Source organism: Palaemon carinicauda, chromosome 8, assembly GCF_036898095.1.
Source record: "Palaemon carinicauda isolate YSFRI2023 chromosome 8, ASM3689809v2, whole genome shotgun sequence".
NCBI lineage: Eukaryota > Metazoa > Arthropoda > Malacostraca > Decapoda > Palaemonidae > Palaemon > Palaemon carinicauda.
The window spans coordinates 76,448,171-76,475,275 of NC_090732.1; the positions used below are offsets into that span (position 1 = coordinate 76,448,171).

General features: G+C 29.2%; 1 protein-coding gene and 1 pseudogene across 1 annotated transcript in view; both read right to left on the bottom strand.

The window, feature by feature from the left end:
* LOC137645312 (uncharacterized) overlaps positions 1 to 12,273 on the bottom strand; it is a 13,227-nt gene extending 954 nt beyond the window's left edge. The window contains exons 1-2 of the mRNA XM_068378128.1: positions 12,177 to 12,273; positions 8,702 to 8,885 (exon numbers count right to left, since the gene is read on the bottom strand). Coding sequence (XP_068234229.1) covers positions 8,702 to 8,885; positions 12,177 to 12,273 — 281 coding nt within the window. The remainder of the gene's footprint in view (positions 1 to 8,701; positions 8,886 to 12,176) is intronic.
* A 1,880-nt stretch (positions 12,274 to 14,153) lies between these two features.
* Positions 14,154 to 24,053, bottom strand: LOC137645313 (proliferating cell nuclear antigen-like; annotated as a pseudogene).
* Between the last annotated feature and the right edge of the window lie 3,052 nt (positions 24,054 to 27,105).

Here is a 27,105-nt window from a genome sequence, read left to right on the forward strand (position 1 = left end):
TGGTTTGGTTATTTTATTTTCGGGTAATAATGACACTTGTTGGTGTTCCATTAATTGTAAATTACTATCATCGTTATTTGGGGGGTTGATTTGGAGGGAGAGTGAATGTTCGTCTCCCATCACCAGTGGAGGTTTGTCTGCTTTGTGTTTGATTATTGTCTTATTATTATTATACAATGCTGTGGTGTTTAGACCCAGTTGTTCTAATCTCGATTTAGTAGGGATATCATAATAATCCTGAGGCAATTCCCTTGGTTGTAAATTATCATTATTACCACTAGTTGTAGTTAAAAAGGATGATGGTTGGATTATTTCTTTTGTCATTAAGGATGGAGGTATGAGTTATTGTTGTTTTTCTTGATTCTTTATCAATAGTGAAAGTGTTTTGTTGTTTTCATCAATTTGATTTTTCAGTCCTGAAGCAACTTTACTTGTTATTTTAGCAACCCGATTTTCTGTTTTTGAAGAGTTATCAAAAATCTCTGACCAATTTTTCAATATGATTATTTGTTAATGCTAAAGCATTTTCATATTCCTGAAACAATAAATCTTCTTCTTTTTTATGTTTAAGAATTATATTATTTTTTTCTTCTGTGACCTTTTTCAAGTTTGATAGTTTGTTTTGAAATTGTTGATTTTAATTGTTCATTTCCTTTTCCTGAATTTTTAATTGTTTTAAATGTTTAGCGCACTCTTTTTTAATTTTTTTCATACCGTCTTTTGTTTCACGTATAATGTCTTCATTTTCTTTTTGATACTGTTCATTTGAATATAAATAATCATCTCTCTCTTTTTTTATTCTTTTTATATAACTTTCAATGTCTCGTTTATTGCTTTTCTTGTCTCGTTCACACTCTTAATTTATATTCCAAATCACTAATCAAACTTTTGTTCTTGAATTGTTTGTTTAAACAAGATTATGTCTTTTTCTGTATTTTTCATATATTTTTCATAATTTGAAATTGTATCTTTACTTATACTTTCATGTATTGAGAGGTCTTTTTGAGCTTTGCAATGATTTAACTCTTTGGAAAGTTCCTTTATTTTATTTTCCTTACCTAAATCCTTTTTTAGAATTTCTTTTTCTTTTTCATAAAGTTTTCCTATTTCAGTTTTACAGTTTTTTAATTCTTCTTCTAATAAATATATTTTATTTTCTTAATCAGACAGCAAATTTGTAAATGATAAAATAATTGTGTCACTGTTTTTGTTTTTATCATTATAATCTTTAGCATTTTCTAAATCTGGGTGTAGTGTCTCCTCTGTTTCCATGTTTTGTGTGTCACTTAACACATTTTTCCAGTACTTATCATTATTTTCAGTGTATTTTTACACATATTCATCATGTGCTCATTATACATTAAGACCTCCTTTTCATGAAGAGGTCTATTTTCTTGTTCCCTTTGTTTATATGAATCAAATTCGCTTAGTAACAAATTATAAGCACGTTCACAAGCATCGTGTGATTGGTTTAATTTTTTAACTAAATCATTCTGTAAAATTTCATATTTATTTTTGTAATTAAGATGTAGGTCCAACATTTTCTTTTGTATTTGAGTTTCGTGCCAATTCCAATTTTCTTCCCTTTTCTCATAAGACAAATAAAAATATTTATAGATTAAGGCAATAACTCTTAATTCTTGTATCCATAATAAATTTCCTACATTGGTATATAGATTTGAGCTCATATAACCATTTAAAATTGAAGAAAATAAAGATGACCATTTATGTAAAGTATCTTTTCCAATCAAAGTAGTAGTGTTATTTAATGCTTTTTGAAGTTCAATTTCTATAACATATAAAGTTTGCGAAAGAAAGTGGTGAAAATTAGGCGGAAGAAATAAATAAGAACTAGTCTTTGAGTCTTTTTATAAACAATCTAAAAGATCCTCTACTTTTTGTGATTTGTAAATCATGTCTTTAAATTCTCTGGTACTAATATATTGAACATTACCATCTTTTTGTCATTTAGATTGCCACAAAAATATAATAAATGAATAATGGCCGAATGAAAATTACTTTCATTATTCAACTGATGTTTTAATATTTCATTGATGCCTTCATATTTTTTCTGGTTAATAATGTATGACAAAAGACGATGAAAAAACAATGAATAATATTGAATTGCTTTTCCATAATTTTCATTTTCCATTTCTTCGCATATCATTATAACAGGATCTATTTAGGGATGTATACTTTTTAACATTAAGAAACATAGGAGTACAGTTAATGATATCATAAAACAGTTTTGTGGGTGAATTTTATCATCATAATTTATTATGCGCCTTTCATAACTTGATATATACCATCCATATTTTTAGAGTTTGAAATGATTATATCAACAAAATTACTATATTCGGTTATTTGTTTATCAATATGTTTGTTGAGTTGTGAAGGAATAGACCATTGTATGATTGCACTTTTATAAAAATTTAAACAGCTGGAAATAAAAACTATTTGATATAGACAATCTAGTAAAATCTTGCCTTGATATGTCAAATAATTTTAAGCATTTGAGATATACGAGTGTAATGCTTTTAACTGAATAATGTCTTTGTGTTTACAAATAATAAAAATTTTTTTTCAATTGATTTTAAGATTGTAGTAAAGATTTCCGGAAAATTATAATAACGACTAGGTCGTATTCTCGTTAATTCTTCAAGTATTTGATTAATGGTAAATACTATGTCCATATAAAATGCTTTCAAATTCCCTATGGAATTTGATTTATATTCATCAAATATATCACAATTTTTCTTAATATTTATAATATTTGCATTATAGATAATAGAATTTGCATTATATATGTCTATTAAATTTAATTTTTTTTTTGTATGGTGTCCAATTATTAACATTCACAGAAAGAAAATAATTATCGTAATGATTATATTTCATGTTTGATGATATAGGTATGTCATCTTGATCCCACCAAAAACTATTATTTGGTGATGAAAATTTTGTCGATGTTGCATGTGACTTACTATGATAATCTCTGGTAATTTCATTCCTTCGTTTAGGCGTTTATAAATATAAAGATTCGTCGACAAAATCTATTTAATTTTTCTCTTTTGATTCTTTTTTATTTTGTTTGTGTTATTATTGTCATAATAATAATAATCATAATCATGCATAGATTCTTCATAACTACCGCTGCTGATGTTACTAATACTGCCTACATAATTAGCATTATTGTTATCAACAAAAACATCATTCATATTTTCACTTAGGTAATATCTTATATAAGCTAAAGATCTTTACTTTAATAAAACATAACTATCTTATCTACAAAAAACAATTGTGATCATGAAAATGTTTTTTTTTTTTTTGGGGGGGGGGAGCGATGGTTCATTCAATATACTGTTCAATGAACTTTTGGAGATGGGCACCAATAAGTTCTATAAAAAACCCATTTATATCAATTTTCAATCATATTCATAATCCGTCTTGGATGTCAAGAAATCCAATTACTAAAAAAAGTTCCAATCATATCTTAAACCTACCAGAAAATATATCAGTTTTTACTATCTGTGGAGTATGTATTGATATCAATTCATGTTATCTAGATTGTAATTTGAATCTCGAACTTAATATTTAAAAAAATAATCTATATGACCCAAACATGAAACAATTTTCTAAAAATCAATTAAAATAAATTGGGGTAAATAAATGTATGGTGACATATTTATCTAGTGACCCAATTATAAATGATGGTGAAATTACTTGCCTTGTAAAAAAAAAAATCAATATACAGAAAAACTATCATTTAATGTAGTTACAAAAATATATTTAAAAATCGAAAATTCACATAACATTTCCTCTAAAAATCAATTATTATCGTGCCAAGATAGAGACAACAACGAAAATATTATATGGACTATAAATAATAATCACCTAATTTCTTCATTGGAACCAACAATTTATTTGAAAAAACTGAATAGTCAAATGAATATAAAGAATATAACTTGTTCTGTCTATGATATATTTAAAACCTTATATTATTAGACAAAATAATTTCACATTAAATTATGAAATTTTTTACGTGTTTAATAATAATAATAATACATATAAATATAGTTATGTTTTTACAGTAATATGGCAGCTTCTTTTGATAATTATCATACAAAAATGAAGATTAATGAACAAGTTATTGATTAAATATACCCTTTACTTGGTTTCCATTATTTCAACATCTCTGTTTTCTTGTAATAAATTATCATCATTAGTTGGAATTTTTTCATCATATTTATCGGCCTATAAAAGTTCATCTTTTTGATCAATTAGATCATCAGGTTCATTTGTTTCCTGAAATTCCCTATTGAAAGTTTCATCAATTATTCGTTTTATGTCTTCCTTAAAAAATGTTGCGTGATTCAAATAAGGGGGATACGATACTTTAATAGATTCTAGTTCAGATTCGAATATATTATTTTTTTCTTCTTGTAATGTATTAATAAAATACCAAGCGTACACTGAGTGTCCGGAAAATTTATTATCTTTCTTACTAAAGTCTAATCTCGCAAGTAAAATCTTATATGTATTAATAAATGATATAATTCTTAAGATAATATACAACAACAATAAAAAGAAAAATCTTTATAGATATTAGAGCCTCCAATTATAATGGAAAGTATTAAAGGAGATATAAGTAAAATAATCTCTGGTAATCCATAAATTTTATTAAGTGTATCCATTTTTTAAATATATTATTATATCCTTTATAATGTCTGGTCATCTTTTGATGTTTACGCCCAGGATATAGGGAAAAAGAATAATAAATTTTGATTTTGAAAAAGTTAATATAGTACATACATGCATATTTAATTGAAAATGCTTAAAACCATTTTCTTAATAAAAAAATATTTTCTACTAACTTTTATATAAATTTGGTTCATTGAAATGAATAAATAAATAATATATATGTATATATACATATATAAATTTTGATTACCACTAATATAAGCTGGCAGTGATTATATTTATGAATAACAATGAAATTTTAAAAAACCTGGTGCCATATATACCAATTTTAATAAAAACATTAACAATGAATGATAATACGAACAGTCCAATAAAATATTTAATACTTGAAAAAAAAAAAAAATTTACAAAAGAATTAATTTGTTTTGAATGTAAGAGGACAAACGAAAGTGAATATTATTTAGAACAGGCCCCTTCACTTTCAAAAATTTCTGATGAATTGATAGAAATTCGTCATTGTTGTAAAAGTTGTAAATTAAAATAATTCTATTTGTTTTTATCATAATTAAAACCCAAAATAACATATAAACAAATCTATTTAGGCCTTTCTGATATTTAGATTAATGACATAAATAAAACGTGACTAATATAAATTCAGTTACTTTATTATTGTTATTATAGTTAAAATATATACTTGAATATGATAGAGGATAATAACTCTTTGTGTGGGTGGCTAGTATATACTATAAATAATAATAATAATGATGATTATGATGAGGAAATTAAAATATTTCATTATATATGTATACATATATAATACTAGGACATTAAGTGAAAAATTTATCAAAAACTAAGTCGCTTGAACACATGAAAAGAAATATCATAGAAGATATTTCTATACCAGAAATCGTTATGGTTTTCTTTTTTGGGTTGCGGTTTTCAGAATTTTGTATACCTTAGCCAAGATGATACAGAATGTATTTCTATTAAAGAATTTTGCAATATATTTACATTTAAGCAAAATAATGGCGATAAGCCATTAATAGTTATGATGAATACTCATTTTAACAAATATTACATGTCTCATAGAAGATGTACATATGTCTAATGTTTTTTTTTTATATTCACCTGAAAATTAATGAATATTCCAAAATGATTTTGAATATTTTTTTTTAGGAAAGTTAGTCCAAAATAATGGAAGTTTAGAATTTGAGACATTAGTAAATAACTTGGAGACTTCTTCTCAATATCTTTTATCAAACGATGATTGTATTTTAGATACGGGGACATATCCTGCCAATGTTGCAATTTTTTTGTAACAAAATTATTGAACAATAAATAAATATATAACCCATTGTTGTTTTTTATTTTGTTAATTAAATTTGCAAATCGTTATTTTCATATATAAAATCAGTTAATTTAAAGCGTGTCTTTATTTAACACAGCATTTATTTTTTTTAATATCATAAATATTATTGTTTGTTATTATTTTATCAATTAATTCTATAAAGGGGTGGTTATTAAAAGTACTCTTATAAGAACCTACGGGTTAAATATTCTTATAAAATGTTGAATTTGCTGATATTGATGTGCATTAAAAACATGGACGCAAGCAAATAAAACAAAAATAGCCTTTAAATTCTTCCTAATTTTCATTAATATCCTGAAGTGGCTTGAAATTATCAATTGCATTTACACAAGAATAATCATGGTATCGATGGGGCCTAGTCACCCAGCCTGGATCAGATACATAACGTATACATTCTTTACAAATAACTCTCCCCGTTTTTTCACAAACACATCCAAAACAAACAATTATATTATCAGATTTTTTTCAGTTTATAAAATTTATTCATAAAGTCATAATATGTTAATTTTGGAATATCGCTGATATTGTCATTATTATCATCAATATTATCATTTTTTGGCTGTAGTGTTTTAGAATAAAATCTCCATCGAATATCAGCATCAACTGTAAATAATATTGCATATGGAAAGGATAAAGACTCAGACTCAAAATCAAAAGTAATAATCTGATTATCGATAAAGTTTTTCCAAGACTTGGGATCTAAATACAATTTATCAAATATCAAACCAAGCCAAATTGCACAAGGCCTTAATTTTATTTTTAAAATATTGTCGTCTTGATAGAGCACATGAAAAAAAAAAAATCCACAATCACTTGAAATGTTTACTTTATGTTCACCATCAAATTTTAATGGCCAATATGTATGAAATTTATCTTCCATTATCAATATATTCTAGATACTAAGTTCATCAACAACAACAATGGAAAATAAAGTCTTTTTTCATAAAATATATGCAAAAGAGGAAATTTTTTTTTTATGTATTTGGAACAAGATCATTTGTAATTATTTTTTATTCGTCCTCTTTATGAGTTAAATTATTGGTTACTATAGTATCAACTAAGTTTGAATAGAATTTTTTAAAGTAATATACATATCTGAAACACGAATAATAATTACAAAATTTCTTTAATTTACTCAAGCGGAAATGAGCTGATACTATAGTAAAATGAAAACAAGGACGTAATCAGTATTTACAATAATGATGACGATAATTATTAATTATAAACACAAATATTCTGAAATTTTGTTCTTCTTCTAGGACAAAACTCTTAGATATTGGTAAAGATTCAATATGTCTCGTGTGAAAATAATATGTGTAACTGTGCCTCCCACTAACCCAGTTTGGTTCGATTGTATAATCCATACTCTCTTCACATACAACATTCCACGTTTTTGTACAAAAATATCCAGTATAAACAATTACATTATCAGATTTTTCTTTTAGTTTATAAAATTTCTATACAAAATCGTGGGATGTTAATTCTGGAATATTGCTAATATTGCTGTTATTTCTAATAATATATTCTCGCATTTTAGAATAAACTCTCCATCGAATATCAGCATCAACGGTAAGTAATAATACATATGGGAAAGGTAAAGAATTATCTTTTGAGTCTATATCAATAATCTTATAATTATCAATAAATTCTTTCCAAGTTGTGGAGCCTAAAGCTAATTTCTTAAACATATGAAAAAGCCAAAATGCACGATATGATAATCTTATTTTCAAACTGTTATCATCTCGATAAACCACGTGAAAAAAAATCCACAATCACTACAAATATCTACATTCCATTGGCCATTAAATCTTAAGGGCCATAATATATCATTATGAGTGTATATAGGATTAGAATTCATTTCAAATTTACTACTACACCCAAAACATCAAATTGTAACAATAGTATGTTAAGTGAATCGTAATGTTATTATATTTATATTATCATCAATATTATTGTTACTATAAAACCATAATTATAATACAAATTCTTATCATTTAATACTTTTATGAAATGATTATCAAGTATGGAAATATTTTTGAAAATAGTTTAAACTAAATATAAATTAGATATCCTGTATCTTCACCAGAAAATAATAAATCATCGTTGGTGTAATTAATAATGGTATAGTCTTCTTCATTCATAAATTCTATATCATTATTAATATTTTTATTATCATCATCATCATCTATTATATTTATGTTATCATCATAATAATAATTTTCTTTCTCTGGTTCACGAAGAATAAAACACTCGTCTTTTACTTTACTTAGCGCTGCCAAATTTCCAATTCTTTTCTTTTTTCTATTTCTTTGTATTTCTTCAACAATATTTCCATACTTGAGTCCACCGAATAATATCTTAATGGGTTTGTCAGACAGAGAATAATTTTCGTCGGTCACTATCTTTTCAGTGCCTTCTGTAACATAATTTTTAAATTTTTCTAAAATCAATTGAACAAGGTTCTTTTCAGGATTCAGGCTATTTCCTTGATTTAAATAATGTTTATTAAGTAACTTAATGGATCTATGTCCCAATAAGCGTGTTGTCATATTTGCGGCGATATATGGATTTTTGTTTATCGAACATAATAAAGTTAATGTTTGCGTTGACCAATCTGCTCTTAAAGAATGTAACCCTGCTCCCTCTATATTATTCTCATCTTCTTCTTCTTCCTCATCATACTCTTCTTCTTCTTCTCCTTCTTCGTCGTCGTCATTATTAATATTGTTATTATCTTCGTCGGAGTTATCTTGATCTCGTTCGACAAATAATTCATCGACTGCCCACTGGAAACATTTACGAAGTGCCTTTCTACATGCTGGATAATTTGAAGCAGTAAATATTTTTGTGTCTAGAAAATCTTTAGATCATTTATTTGGATTATTTATTAGCAACTTTTTAATCTTCAATGCCAAATATGGAATTAAATGTTTTTTGTAATATAAAGTTCGAGCACCTTGAAATGAAACATTTATCCAGAATAATATATTAAAAAAGCTTTATGTACGGGATCTCTATTGGGACAAGTTTTATATAATCTTAACATAGATAAAGCAATTTCTCCATGCGTAAATTGGGGTTTATTGGAAATATTGTTGTTCCATGCTGTATACTTATTTTATCTCCATAGAAATTTGGGTTTTGGTCTTGCCATTTCTTGGCCCGTTGTTGGGACGATAATATTTTTTTATTAAGAAAGCGAATTTCAGTTTTTATATGTTGGTACTGTTTTATTCCATTATTTAAATGATTATCAACATATTTTTCAATCATTTCTGGTGATATTAGAGATTCTTTTCCATAATGATGTAATTTGTAGCGACAGAACTTTAAAATTATTGATTTGTAATTTTTTAAACTACCTTCTCTTAATATCTTTCTCCGTCTGGTAATTGGCATTCAAATAATTTAATAAATTATCTAAAAATTGAATATCACCCCCAAAACTTGGCGTATTATAATTTTAATTTTCACCAATATTATTATTGTTCATTTTTCCTTTCTTTTTTAATTTTGGGAAATAATATTTGATATAATAATAATTTTATTTTTTGTCTACAGTGAATATTTAAATATAATCTAAGAATTAACCACTTCATAATACATATAAAATATGCACACACTTAAAATTTACTTTAATTCAACGTATAAGCAAACAAGTTAGCCAACCGACAAAACAAATAATAAAAAAAAAAATAAAAAAACAGAAAAGGAGATTATTCAATTTATCACCAAAAAAATGAATTATATAAAAACTATAATAACTTGTGTTCAGCTTTGTTTTTTGCCATTTCTTAAATAGAAAAAGGATCTAAGAAAGGAAATGTTGGTACCAACAAACTAATTAACATTAAAATAACGATAGGTTAGCCTAATCAGAGAAAAAACTGTAGTTGGTTAGTTAACATATATAAATTGATGGTCTTTTATTTTTCAAACTAACCAATAGCTATATATATATATATATATATATATATATATATATATATATATATATATATATATATATATATATATATATATATATATATATATATATATATAAAAGTATAACAGTAAAAGCTAAAGTCGGTGGGCATAATGTATACACGAAAATAGTTTCTCGCCGTATCTACAGACGAGAACAAGTAAAAAAAAAAAGAAAAATCGTTATATTATGTACATTTATTTGTTTGTTCTTTTGAAAAAGAAGAAGGAGTTGTGATAGTGGTAAGTGATATATATAATCCTTTATGAATAGAATTAACCAATTAATTTTACACGGCAAAAATAATTATTATTTTTCTTATGATATATAAATATTATATGTGCGATTGTTTTTTTTTTTTCACTTTTTGATATAATCCCTATTCTTTATTTTTTTATTCATTTATGAGGATATTTCTAATGAAGTTAATTATACCCAAGCCTTCGGTTATTGAATAAATAACTTCATAAATTAGATTATTCTCGTTATATTTCCCACATTTATGTGGAATATTATGTATGAAAAAATATTCTGGTGTTCTATTTCTAATTTTACAATATGAAATATATTTTTCCATATTTAATAATGCTCTATGCAATTTTGTTTTTTGTGTTTACGGTTATTTCTATTTTCTGATAAAAGCAATTAGAGTCAACTAATACAATATCTTGTGCCAATTTATAAACTGCATTATTGTCTATTAGATAGGATGGTAGATAATAAATAAAATTGAATATGAAATCAAAGGATTCATGTTTCTTTCTCAATTAATTTATTTTTTGTACAAATTTTTCGGGAGCATCGATAAGATAATTATTCGAATTTAAACTTATACTAGGATCGGGACAGCTTTTTTATATCTCAATCATATCTGTGGTGGTTAGTATCATAAATATCTGTAATTTTTGACAGTTGATTAATTCATTCTTAAAAAACCAAATATTCCTATTTCTGCATGGCGTAATTAGTTCACCCAAAGCTGATATGGGATTACTTAAATCAATACCATGTCGTGAAATAGACATATTAAATTTGTTGTATAATGCACGCATGGGATTTTCTACAAACCAATAAAATATTTTTTTATAATAATTATTTGTAGTTTCATTAGAACATACAAGTCCAAGAAGGACTTCCTGGGGTAAAACGTTCCCAAAAACTATGGGTATATTAATTATCGGCGAAGATCGATGATAAATGAGGCATCATTTCTATTAATTCTATTGTAATAAAATAATGGTCATTCTCGTTATTTGGAAATAAAGTCTCTTCGCTTAGTATGTATTTTCTTTTTATATTTTGTAGGTGATTCAAATTTTTATTCAAGCCGTGAATTTTATCTTCCCAAAGGGGAAACATTATTATATTTTTTATATCTAAACAAGTAAACAAATATTGGTAGGTAGATATTCAATCTATCAGATAAACAAAAATTTCATATTCATATATTACATTATTATTCACCGAATATACAGAACAATATAGTATATTTTATTCTATTATCACTTTTTGGATATAGATAGTTTATTTATATATTGCATATAATCAGTCATTTAATAATTTAAATACTTTGACATTTTCCTCCCTTTCTAGGATTCTATAAATTTTATCTGAACAAATTCCAAAAAAGGCAGAACGGATAAATGTTCAAATATTCTGAGCCATAAACAATTTATTATTAGAAATATTACCAAACGACCATGGTAATAGTACATACAGCATTATAGTGGTTGTTTATAAATTGTTGTTTATAAATTTTATATATACTGGATTGGGATTCTTATCAACTTTTATGTATATTTTATATAAATGATTATCATTTAATTTTATACACTCGGTCAATATTTTATGGTAATAATTAAAAAGATGATAGCCGTGAGCATTTTATTTGTTCTAGGTATAAAATAAAAATTTTTTTTGTGAATTTCGTTGTTGAAAATTCAAGCGTTTATTTTTTCTGCTGTTGTAACGACACCTTTTTTCTCTCTATAGAGACGCCTGAAATTTTGGTATTTAAAATATCTGATTCATGCTGATGTTGGAGTAATCGTTCCTGTCTTTCCACCAATATCTTTTCCATTTCCATTCTATGCATATGATATTAATCCATTTCAAGTTCTTCTGTCATATTGATATTTTAACCCCCTTCTTCATTTCTCATTTCATCGCTATTATATCCTTCGTCTGAAGTTTCACTTGCGAATCCCTCGTCTTCATTATTAATGTTGGCTAAATCCATCTTTAGAACAAATAGTTAGCTTTGACAAATACTTTCCCTTTTTATACTTGGATTTAATTCAAATAACATTAGCCAATTATAATTTTCGTTTCATAGAAATAGGAAGATATTTATTTACATCAATATCATCATACTTCTTTAAAAAATCATAGATTTCATAACAAAATATTCTAAATAGTGCATTTTAAAATAAAACGTTGTAAAATATAATTATCATTTTTTGTATATATAAATATATTATTTGCGATTGATTTTTGTTTTTGTTTTTACCTTTTAATATAACTCATATTCTTTATTTTTTTTTATTTAATTGTGAGGATATTTCTAACTGCTCTATGCAATTTTGTTTTTTTGTGTTTACAATTATTATTTTGTCTGATAAAAGCCATTAGAGTCAACTAATACAATATCTTGTGCCAATTTATAAGCTGCTTTATTGTCTATTAGATAGGATGGCAGATAATGAATAAAGGGGAATATGAAATAAAAGGATTCGTGTTTCTTTCTCAATTCGTTTATTTTATATATAATGGATTGGGTTAATTATCAACTCTTATATTTATTTTGTATAGATGTTTATCATTTATTTTCATACACTCGGCAAATTTTTCATGGTAATAATTGAAAAGATGATATCCGTCAGTTTTAAGGGTTGTCATAATACTTCTTTATTTTTACTGGTATTGTGATGATGTCTTTTTTCTCTGTATAGACATCCCTCAAATTTTGGTGTTTAAAATATTTAATTCATGATGATATTGGAATAATGGCTCCCTTCTTTCCCCCCAATATCTCTTCCATTCTTATTCTATACTTATAACATTTCCTTTTCTTCTGTCATATTGATATTATAACCCCTCTCCTTCATTTCTCATTTCATCGCTATTATATCCTTCGTCTGAAGTTTCACTTGCAAATCCCTCGTTATCATCAGGAAAATATTTATTTACATCAATATCATCATATTTCTTTAAAAAATCATAGAGTTCGTAAGAAAATATTCAAAATAGTGCATTATAAAAAAACGTTTCCAAATTCTTAGTTATAAACATTTTATCGGGAGTGTTATAGGGGGGTCCAATTTTATCTACAAACTCAATATACAACGGCATATGTTGCTGCTTTTTATCAACTCTTATATATGTTCTACATGGATAATATTGATTTTGATAATCAACACCATCCATATATCCATACAACCGGTCTATTTCTCCTGATAATATTTCAAAATGTTCGTATGATAAAAAGGTTTTTTTGTTTATTGGGTAGCATTTCTTTTTTATAAGACATTTGATTTGTACACTGAAAAAGTATTTTTTGATGAACGTGATATTCTTCTGCAACATCATCATTAGTATTATTATTATCATCGATATTTTTTTAGTTGGGTTTTTTCTTTTCTTACGTAAATTTGCTTAAAATTTGGATGAGTAAAGATATTGTTTGGATAATAATCATTAAATAATTCTACTATATCATCACCTTCTTGGTCTTGGTTATAGCACTCCAACATGTTCATATCTTCTGTTTAATTTTTTTCAAATTGATCTGTCTTTATTTGTTTGTAATTATTAATTATTTCTTATTTTGTCATTTTCAATTTTCTCATTTCTCACAGTCATATGTTCCACGTGTCCCTTCTTATGAATTTGATAAAATTAATAAAAAAAAAACATGAAATAAATATAGGGAAACTAAATTATTCAATATTTATAACTCAATAATCTATATATAGAAATACTTTAATAAAATTATTATTAATATACAAATAAATTTACTGGACAAACACTTATACAAAATCAGAACAAAACATAACCACACTAATACAGTGTGGCAATAACAAATAATAACAATGGTTAAAGCAATTTACAAAATAATATTTAGCTATTAATCTCTTCCTCGAATTTTGGAGCCAAAAACTAGCGAATGTTGCCAATATCTTCAATACTATATTCCACAACCATAGGCATATTAGGGGACATGAAAAGAGATACCCTGGGAGAAAAAGCAGTAGCCTTGGTAAACAAATTAAGGTATCTACATGAAAAGGTCATCTTGATGGGTTCTTGCATCTCAACTTCTACAGCCTTTTCCTTGTTATCTACACTGGACGTTTTTGCAAATTTTATGTTTGTAGTGCCAATATCACCAGCTGTTGAGAATTTCACACCACCTTTGATGCAAGCTATATCTATGGAATCTCCAAATTGAATAAGATCTCTGCAGATAAAGGAAAATTCATTTGATGGCATTTTAATTATGCAATTGTAGTCAATATCAGGAATATTTAAATATTCTTGATCTAAATTCATTAATTTCATTACACACTTGGAATTTTTTTGTTGACTGCAAGATTCAAAGATGAATGTGATCGTGTCCGCGTTGTCTTGAGTCTCCCATGCCAGAGAAAGCTATTTGTTCTTGAAGACCAGTAGCAAATCCACCTCGTTTTCCACGTACTGGGGTGCCAGAAAATTCAGTCCTTTTAATTTCATCTGGATGAGACGATTGCATCATAGTTGATGCTTTATGGTTATTTACAACAAAATATCTTGTGTATAAATGCTTCCCATAACAATTTCATGGGGTGTAGGTTGTTTGTTTTTACTCATATAAATGAAGCTATACTGATCCAAATATTCTCGATATTTATAATCTAAAATGACATTTGTTTTCTTTCCCGAAGACTCTATAACAGGCTTAATATAAGGTAAACCAGTAACAGGATTCATCAATATGCCAGTAGCCTATTTTTTCATAGTTATGTGATTAAGCGCGTCTTCCATGGTAAAAGAAAAAGAGTTATTTAGAAATGGTTTCTTTACCTTATTAGATAAGGCATATCCAGTCATTAATACATTATCCAAAGTTTGGCGTTTTAAATAAAAAGGGTTTATCATTAAATCTGGTAAAATATTTTTTTTCTTTATTGGATCTAAAATATATGGCATAGTCTTGGGTAGTGCCATAGCCTCTGTACCATGGCCTTTCACTGTCTTGGGTTAGAGTTCTCTTGCTTGAGGGTACACTCGAGCACACTCTCCTATCTTATTTCTCTTCCTCTTGTTTTGTTAAAGTTTTTATAGTTTATATAGGAGATATTTATTGTTGTTACTCTTCTTAGAATATTTTATTTTCCTTTTTTCCTTTCCGCACTGAGCTGTTTTCCCTGTTGGAGCCCCTGGGCTTGTAGCATACTGCTTTTCCAACTAGGGTTGTGGCTTAGTAAGTAATAATAATAATAATAATATTTTCATCTGCGATGATTTCTGTAATAACTCCCTTATTTGTAGTTGTAGTCTGTAGTTTATCACTGATAAAAGGTATAAACAAAGACGCATAGAATAGATAAACTTTTAAATGACCAGCATTACTATCATCACGACTTTTTTCACATCGAAATTCATTCAATGATATAAATTTCTTTTTTTGAGGTAATTCCATATAATAAATATCCGTCAGTTTTCCATGTCATGATAACAGATAGTTAACTCTTTTTCCTTTTCTAAAAATATTTCTTATTCACTTTCATTTATTTTACCGTGAGTTCTGATGAAAATATTTCTATAGTTTAGGGAAATACTTTCCTGATAATGATTAATGGGTTCATCATCATCATTATTATTATTATTATTATTATTATTATTATTATTATTATTATTATTATTATTATTATTATTATTATTATTATTATTATTATTATTATTTCGCCCTAATCTAAATAACCCGATAGGTAAACCCATTATTAATATATCAGATTTCTTGATCAAAGGTATAAATATATAAGAAGTAGATGGAATAGAATTATCATTATTCCCGTATATAAGTTTTATCGTAGCCGTTTCGTAAGAAACGGATGTGAATTTTTCTTTGTCAATAAATCCCTTTCGAACAGCAATGCCATCTTCTTGATTATTCCATCCACCGGCGACTAAAATCTTAGGAAACCATCCAGGGGAATTTATGAGTTCTGTAGGATATGATTTTCTAAAATAAAAAGCTATAGATTGATTTTTTATGTAATTCACTAATTAGAAGATTTGCCAATAAAGTTTTTAGCTGTATAGGCGGCATGACCAACTCTTGGTAAATGACAATTTGTAGGGAATGGTGTTATTCGGATAGAGGGTCCAACAAATATTAGACGGTAAAGATATATTATCATTATCATTTTTTAAATATAATTCGTTGGGTGAATAGAATAACCCATCTTCATCTAACTTATAGATATATCTGGTCATACTAGTACAAATCAAAAAATTATCCACTGCTTGCTCTATTACTTCAATATTTAGGTATTAACACCTTTAAAGCTTACTGAGTCATATGAAAATAACTTACATTATTAATATTATTATATTTGCGTAAAGAGTCTAATTGTTTTAGAGATAATGTTTTAGGAATGGTCGGAATAATATTATATAAGACCTGATTAGCGCAAATATATATACAATTTTTTTCCGTCATCGAGTGATGTAAGACCTTCTGGATTAGAATCTACTTGGCATGAAGGGAATAATTTTAAAAACGAAACGTACATGTTATCCATAACAGTCAAGTGTAAGTAGAAATAAAACAATCTATTACAGATTCTAAAATTAATCTGAATTTTTTGGTGTATCAGCTGTTGTGATCAAATCAATAAAACCTACCTCATCTTTAGCGATATACTTAGGTTTTGTTGTTTTAGAGTCTTTAGTCAATACTTTTTGTAATGAAAATGCTATACCACAAATATTATAAAATTAATTTGTAGCGGCATTTCCTGTAAATCTACCAATTCTATGAACATCTAATTTATTGTTCGTTCCAATAATTGAAGGTATATCTTGATTTTGAGCTTGTGATTTATTCTTTATTACAACATAATCTTTATCTAAAATACTTGTTTGTGATATTGCAAGATCTATTTCTCCTCGTTTAATCATATGCGAAATATTTACGATGATTGACGATTCAGTTAAAAGTCCTCTTGGAAAATTAAGGCATTTTATAATTTTAGCAGTAAGCTCCTTATCTTTTGAACATTTTTTCCCTCTAATTATATCAATTAATAAATCTTCCGATTGCTCTTCAGCACTAGTGGCATTTGTTTTTAATTTTCTTAGATTTCTATCGATAATTTCATATCGTTTCTTCCTTTTACAAATCTTATACACGTGAATGAAATCAGATATAGTTATATTCATTGAATGAAAACTAAGAGAATAATGTTTATAAAATGGACGTAATTGTTTAATAACAAAGTTTTGAGACTGCACTTTTAATAGTCTCAAAATTAAAATGTCAATAAATGAGATAAAAATATCTCCCATGGAATAAATAGCCATATTGTTTAAGGTGGTAACTTCTTCTTGTACCTTTTTATAGTTAAAATATTTATTTAGAAATTGCCAACTTATTATTGTTGATCTATTATACATTATAAATTCAATATTATTATTATTTTGTTTTTCATTATTGTTTTTTTTCCTATGATGTTTAGAATGAATTTTACGTTTATCTACCCAAATAAATGATTTCATGAATAAAATGCTCTGATTAACCACAAAATTTCCTGGATACAAATCTCTAGGATAATCTTGGCAAAAAAGACATTTTAAGGGAGACGGTGAGAATTTCAACCATATTTCTTTGCTAACTGGTGATAAATTTCGTTTTTTTCTGAAAAATATTCCTCATTAACAATTGCCACATTTTCCCATCTTTCAATATCGGAATTGCAAATAATGTTTCTGTATCTTTGATGCCCAATAAGGATACAAGATTAAATCCGACACCTATCATATATTTTTTACTTAAATAATACCCTACCATTTCTGTTTCATTTTTAATATTGTTCACCGAATTAATAATAGTTTCTTGATGCGATAAATTAAAAGTTATATCAGGATACTTGGCGTATAATGCATCAAATCTATCTTGTTCAATTTGTAATTTGTAAGTTATGGAAAGCCGTAACATCAATTCCAAAGAACTATCATTTTTATCTTTTTTAAAGTAATTTAAACAAGGTTGACATCGTATTTTCCACTCTCTGTGAGACGTATTTAAATATCCTGTTAGATCTATGACTTCACTTTTGATATCTGTCATCTTCTCTTCATCTTCCATGTCAATTTTTTCCCCTTTTATTGGGCTCCAATAAAAAAAAATAACGTACACACACACACACACACACACACACACACACACATATATATATATATATATATATATATATATATATATATATATATATATATATATATATATATATATATATATATACATGTGCGTTCGCTGTATACATTTTATGTGAGGTAACCATTTCTCAAAAAGTAGTAGTATGCTAAATTGAGAAACATGAATAAGCACGAAAAATATTCTTCGACAGAAAATGTTTGCAAATTACCAATAAATTATATTACACCAATATTAAAAATATTCCCTCCTGCAATACTACCATTCCACATTGTAACTATAAATACGACAAAACACTGGAATTATTATGATAAATGTCATGAAAAAGAACGTGCCATATATAATAATACAAATGAAAGTGAAAAGAAAGAATTTGTTGTAAAATTATTAAAAAAATTACTCCGGAAATTTAAGATAGTTAACGATATGATCTATGGTTATGGTTGTGTAGATGATCGCTATATCATAAAACAAAGGGCTTTGCCATACAAATTTATTCGACAAAGTAATATTTTAGTACACGAAGATGTAACTCCAAAAGCCTAGTTCTTATTAGATAGAAATATAAAACTAGAATACGCTGAAGTTAGTAAATGGTGTTATACTTTTAATGATCTTAAATCTTTTCACACTGATAGAATAGCGCGTACGTCTTTAGCATTAGTTAGATAATTTAAATATAAAAATGTATCATTAGAAAATGGATGATACTTCCCCTTCTAAAAAAATCAAAAATATCAGAAAGTACATTTAAAAGTATATCAGAAAATATTCAAGATGCAAAAATAAATAAAGATGACCAGAATAAACCCTTAGAAACAGAAGAGGAAAATTTTGTATTATATAGTAGTAGCAGCGATATCAGTGACGATGATGATGTTGAAGAAGAAGAAGAAGAAGAAGGAAAAGAAGAAGAAGGAAAAGAAGAAGAAGGAAAAGAAGAAGAAGAAGAAATTGTTCTAAAAGAGCAACATCATATAAATGAATTAGAAAAAAAAAAAACACACCTGACATAATTATTGAAAATATTTTTCGTAAAATACATTCGTTACCCTTGAACAATGTTATTGTTTATCCAAATACTACTGAAATGACTCATTGTACTCCTGTTATCGTTTCTACAACTTTAAAATATATTCCAAAAAACGATTATCTTAAAAAAATCTTATATATATAAAAATGAAAATAACTTGATTCCAAAAAAAACATTATTTATTTCTTTTCCTTTTAAATCAATCTGATTCAAGTTTAACAAGACAGCTGTTATTGAAATATTCTAATATATATATATATATATATATATATATATATATATATATATATATATATATATATATATATACTAAATTACGTAACTTTTGTTTGTGTGCATGTAATTTTATTTAACGTGTTTGTTGTTAGGCAACAGTTTTTAGTAATTCGTCTAGAGCTGATTTCAGCTCATTAGAATACAGATGACTGAATCCTTCCAATACTGTATGTACATTAAACTACATTATGGAATATCTCATTTTTAACTTCGGGAATAATAACATAGAGAAAAAACACGTAATGACTTTATGTAAAGGAGATATAAAATTTTTAGCATTTGCCCTTCGATTTATTTTATTGTTATTAACTTCCAGTAAATAACCTTTCATATAAGCACACGTTAATAAAATTAGATAATATTCATAACTCTTATTGCGATACTTATGGATGATATGATATAATCCTTCAATAATTTTCTCATCATTTAAATAAATTGTTTCCGCAACATTAAGAATAAATTCTATATTCATTGACAAATTATTTTTTTCTAGATCTCTAATGTTTTCATCTATCATATTATTTCCATGCATAATTTTATTGTATAGCCCGGGAAACTCATTTTTAAAATATTCTTCAAATTGTGTTGATTCTTCTAAATTTTCTTTAAAGCAAGAATATATTAATCGTAATATTATTGGCATATGAACACGGTGAGAAAATGTTTCTAGTAATCCAAGTTCATGTAGAAAAATTGCGTAATATAAAAAACCCATTATATACATCGTGAATTATAGATTTTTTTTGGGCAAAACATCAGTAAATAAGAAAGTGAAAATTTCGCCTAGAGCAAAAAATATTGTGGCGGGATGTTGCAAAAACAACCCCCACACCCTTGATCACACTAACTGACAATTGTCTCCGCAACACAAACTTTCCCCTTACGTTATCAGCAGTGGGACTCTTGGACAAAAAGGACATAAAAACAAAACATAACCTTATAACTATAATACTTAAAACTAAAACAAACACTTATTACTAAAAAAAGCATTCAAATAACCAAAAAAAAATATCAATCACAAAACCTTCATACTAAACCCAGACAACCAAATCACCATAACCCAAATCTTCAAAACAAAACATACAGTAGTATTGCGTGTGTTTACTAGCCCTTTTGCAAGATAACAGTCACATCAACAACAACAAAAAACACTTTGGTAATCATTCATCGAGCCAAACTGTCTTTATTGGCACAACACCACTATATAAGAAACAGGAGAGTCTCTTAATTTGCCATAACGGCCTTAACTCCTTGGGTCACGGGTGTCGAGATCATCATCATCATCATCATCATCAATCACAATTCATTCGGTCCAGGTCATTAACAATTATGTAAATCCGGGCAGTCGTATCAAGGTCTGTTACAGGCCTAGTCGTCAACAATCAATAACACATCAGATAAATATCTCCAAATGAGTAATTATCTCCAAGGAAGAATTGCGGCTCAGAAAATAAATCAACACTTCCACGCTGGTAAAAAAATGATAATAATAATCCAAGTTCAAACAGAACTGACTCTTGCTCCAGTCAAATCAAAATAAGCATTCGCCTAAGACATTCACCACTGCCGTAACCTAACTAAAACATAAACAAATAATCTCATTTATACCAACAGTCTTTCTCACAACAAACAATCGGTACACTAACTACCCATCTCTCTCTCTCTCCCTCTCTCTCTCTCTCTCTCTCTCTCTCTCTCTCTCTCTCTCTCTCTCTCTCTCTCTCAGGATTTGGCAAATAAAAAAAAACTAAATATAGATAAATATTGATCCTCCACATTCCTCCCCCCTTACTTTGCCAAATCCATCTCACACAACACTTAGCTATTTTTTTCATAACCCAGTCGCATTCGGAAACAGGACCTCTACTCCGAGTAACTGGGCCTTCATACACTCTCTCATTCACTTCTTCCTTATCACAATCATTCGCTACATTAACACTATTCCTATCTAAATCCCTATCATCTAATATATCATGTACAATAATATCTACCTCGTTCTTATCTGGCCCTAAAATTACACTCATTTTTGTAAACAGTTCATCCATTTCATCAAAAACATTCTCAAATTTAGCAAAAGATGCATTCATGCTACTTATCATTCTCCTATCTCTCATTCTTGCGTTATTCATTCTTTCTTTTACATCATCTAACGAAAAGCCACACACACTGTAAGCATCATTCATACTCAGCCACGTTTCATCTGTATTAATACATTTATCCTCCACACTCACTTGCACATTTACATACTTATTCGTATTCTTGATTTCCCTTGCACTTTCTCCTCACTTGAAACTTTCAAACGCCTCTTTTTCCTATATTCAACTAACACTAATTGTTTATTTTCCAGCCCTAACTTCTCATGCATACTAAGTTCATACTTACTCATTTCCAACCAATTATTCATCCCATTCTCACGAACATTGATCCTATTCCTTCCGCACACACAGGAGGACTCACCCAGTTGAACCCTCTGACTACCTAGTTTCCCGAACATCCTAGCTGGCCTAACCCTTCTTTCTACAAACCCTAGCTATATGCCCATCTACACCACATTCAGAACACTTAGCACGCTGCTCTCTACACATCCTCGCATAATGCCCATTCTGACCACAATTGCCACAAATCACATGCGTACGATTACTCCTACATCCACTTGCTATATGTCCAGTCATACCACACCGATAACATTTAACCCCTTTATCTTTCTTACATTCGCTAATTCTATGCCCTACCTCACCACATCCAAAACAAGCACCTAGGGCCCATCTACATTCATTCTTCTTATGCCCTAGTTTCCCACACCTATAACAGGTCTCTTCACGGACACAACTACCTGACCTACCTCCCTGTGCACTAGCACTCCCATCTCTCCAAACCTGATTCCCTTGCTTAAACCCTTCATTTGCCCTTACAGGTATTCCCACATTACTCGCCCAAACACTCCTATCTACTACATTATCAGCTACCCTCATCGGTCCTCTCATAACAGCACCTCTAAAACTAACAAATTCTGGCACACTTTCCTCCATTCCAGTTCTTACACTTACAGATTTACTTTCTTTCATACATCTATTTAACTCATAATCCTCAACTATCTCTAGTATATCATCCCACGTCAATCTCTCATGCGTCCACCTCATTTTCTCTATCCGTTTCAAATTAATAAATTCACTCACATTCTCAGGTATGGTCGCCAAAAACTTCCTCATTAACTCCTTATTCTCATTTATGCCTTCATCCCCATACTTCTTCCTAGCTAAAGTTTCCAACCTACATACATACATCGATATTGCTTCTCCTACATTCATCCGTGCTTCATCAAAATCATTCTTACGTTTATACCTAACACTCCCTTTCATATGTTTTACCTGCTCAATTATTCTCTTTTTCACACTTTCATAATCAACGTCACCTACACTCATTATCACACCATACATCGTCAACAAATACCCAGTCAAATATTCTCCTAACTCCCTAGCCCAAACTCTTTTACTATCACCATACTTATCCTGACAATACCTCTCATACTCCTTGAAAAACTCGTATACCTCCCTACTACTATGCTCATTGAACCTTTCACACTGAGGTACCTCTCTCATAAACACAGTCTTACACACTTCACGTTCATTCTCACTGCTATCATCACTGCTACCTTCCCTCTTGTTTCCTACTTCCTCGCTAGAATATAAAGAATCTAATTCCACACTCATACTCCTATCCTTGATTAAACTCTTCCTAGCCCTTTTCTTACTCACCACTTTCACCCATTCACGATCATCCTTGCTCTCATCCAGACACCTTTTCTTCTCTTTCTTCACATCACTTTTACTTTTCTTCTCATTCTTCCTATCACATTTCTGTTCATCCTTACTATGCCTAATTCCCTTATCTTCAATCTCACTATCACTACTACTATTACTATCAATATCACTTCTTTCCCATTATCACTTACCTTAGCCTTCTCTTCCACTATCATCCTATTACCCGAAGCAGAAGCCATTCCTCCGACTGCACCTTCACCCATGAACATTTTTATCATTCCCATTACTTGCCCCATCATAGCTTCCATTCGTTTCTCCATTAGTTCTTCATTTTCTCGCATCCTCATCTCAACACCCTCTTCCACTCTCTCTACAGTTCCATGAATTTCCCTTTGCTTCCTTTGCATCTCCTCATTCTCACAGTTCAACCTCTCATTCTCTACTAGCAACCTCTCTTTCTCAACTATCAACTTCTGTTCTTTATAATGCCACAATTCCTCCTCCAAAGCCTGCAATTTGCCTTCCATTGTCATCAACTTGTTCTTCAGCCTTAAATCTAATTCCTAATCCTATCAGTCTTTCGTCTAAGAGTCCAGCTTCCTATCCCACCTCGGCAGTCCCTGTTCGGGCGCCAAAATAATGTGGCGGGATGTTGCAAAAACAACCCCCACACCCTTGATCACACTAACTGACAATTGTCTCCACAACACAAACTTTCCCCTTACGTTATCAGCAGCGGGACTCTTGGACAAAAAGGACATAAAAACGAAACATAACCTTATAGCTGTAATTCTTAAAACTAAAACAAACACTTAATACTAAAAAAAGCATTCAAATAACCAAAAAAAAAATATCAATCACAAAACCTTAATACTTACAACCAAATCACCATAACCCAAATCTTCAATACAAAGCATACAGTAGTATTGCGTGTGTTTACTAGCACTTTTGCAAGATAACAGTCACATCAACAACAACAAAAAAACCACTTTGGTAATCATTCACCGAGCCAAAACTGTCTTTGTTGGCACAACACCACTATATTAGAAACAGGGGAGTCTCTTAATTTGCCATAACGTTCTAAACTCCTTGGGTCACGGGTACCGAGATCATCATCCGGTATTCTTCTGTGCTTCCAACAGAACTCTGTAGCAATAGCTGCTGACATAAGACAGATGTTTCATAACTTAAAAGTAAGTGACGACCACAATAATTTTCTGATGTTCTTTTGGTATAGAGATGATAACCCTGACTTGGACTTCATTGAGTATCAGATGATAGTGCATGTTTATGGAAACACTCTATCCCCAGCAATAGCTATGTATGGACTACTCTTGTCGGTTGAGCATGCAGAGCCCGGATATCCGAGATTTTGTCAATTATAATTTTTTACCTAGACGATGGCCTAGTGTCGACCCAAGATTTCGACACAGCAATGGATCCAATAAGCAGAAACAAATTAGCACTCCTTGAAGGAGGAAACCTGTGAGTCCATAAAATTGTCTTTAACGACAAGAGCCTCCTCTCAAGATTCCCATTCAATAATCTCGCTGAAGGACTTAAAAACTTAAATGTTACTTCTTGTTTATCCCCTTTACATAGCACTCTTGGGTTGGTTTGGGATATTTATATGGATGTTTTTACCTAAAAATGTTGTGATGTTCAAAAGCCTTTCAGTAAGCGGAGAGTATTGCCTTCTTTCAATAGTTTTTTCGATCCTATGGCTTTCATTGCACCCATCATAATTCAAGCTAAATTATCCCTAAAAGAAATGTTTTCTCTTACTCACGGCTGTTGTTAACCCTTGTCTGAAGCTTAGTATACCATATTGACATCTTGGAAACAATCCTTGGGTGAACTAGGAAAAGTAAGTCTTGCCCATAAATACTTATGCACGTCTTTATCACAAGCCAGGAATGTTGAGTCACACATATTTTTAGATGCTTTGAAAGAAGCCATGGGTGTTGTCTCCTACCTCGGAGTTCTTGATTTTGATAATGTGATCGAAGTTTGTATGCTGAAATATAAATTCGCATCATAAGTATTTAATTACTTATGACTATTTTCTATTTAGATTTTTACTTTGAATATTCTTATGGCGGCAGGAAGGACTTCTAATCTTCAAATTTGTATTATTGAAATGCTTGGTACTCGAAAGTGTCCTTCCTGCGGCTGTTAAAGGCTGTTGGGCCAGTTAGCTAACTCCTTCTCTTTTTTGTTCAACAAAACTTACATGGTCGAAGAACGACACAGGAGGGCAGACTCACAACCTGACCATTAAAGAGTCAACACCACAAGATATCTTCAGCGAGGAACTTATTGTCTTATTGGTCAAGTCTGGGCTAATTAATTGCATATCATTGAGGGAGACACCATGGAAAGTAGGAATCAAAGACAATATGAATTTTATCTGGTTTCTTTTGGTGATAAACACATGTGTCGACAGTGGGGTGGGGAGTGCTATCTCCGCATGGCCATGTTAAAAAACATTTCATATAAATTCAACCAGATGTCTTCTTCTTTCTATAATTTTAAGAAGACTTCCGTTCAAGGTATTCATAAGATTCAAGACGTATGCTCAGTTATTGGTCGGCCTAGGTTTATTAGTACAGAAAGAAAGAGGGCAACTATGTTTCTGCAAGCATCTCTTGTAAAGTCTTTACTCATAACAGTTAAGAACTCTCTCTCTTCAACTGAAAGACCAAGCCTTTCACTCTCTTTTCTTCTCTTGAAGACAGAACCTCAGTTGATTCCTATTAATGAATAATTAGCCATTTTGTCACATGGATTAAAAAGAGTGATAGTCACTTTGCAGCAGAGAGGTTTTTGACAGACACAGCTCCTGTGGGAATGAGCCTCATTTAAGCACACATCTCCAATTATGGTCCAACCTAAGCTGGTTTTCTGTGCAAAAGGAGCATCTACAGGGCTAATCTGTTAATCCCAGGCATGGTGAACAGGAGGTACATCACAGCCTAGCAGAAGCAAAATTTCAGTATTAGAATCACTAGGAGTAAAACAATTAGCCACTTCAAGTGGAGAAATCTCTTCTCGGTGATTTGAAATATCGTTACATTCTATCAGCTAACAAATTTCAGTTATTCGACAGTTATCAACAGGTTGTATAGAATAGCCAGTAGCTTTCTTACCAGTTGTGCTGGTGGTATCAGCACATGAAGACAATGAATACTGAATCTTTGAACTGCATTCATTGAAAATGTCAAAGAATTTTGACTTTGCCAATGAGCAATTGCTTTGGTCATCCAAGATAGCACAGAAAAATATACTTAGATCTGGACGATTATTAAGGAAAACTTTAACAAGTACAGTTTTTGCACAAGACTTGCTAGCAAAGAGGATACCACAGATTTGCGTATAGGATGATTTAACCATAGCGGGCTTCCCTCCGTGCTGTAGTTAATCTGGAGTCGAATATGGGTGATTTGCAGTGTTCCCATATGCGATGCTGGGATATAACTTAAATCTTTACAAAAATCTCTATAGATAGGTTTCTCACAGATATCTTTACTTTCAAATAAAGTTTAGTATCATTTTTTTTTTAATTCAGTGAATGGGAGT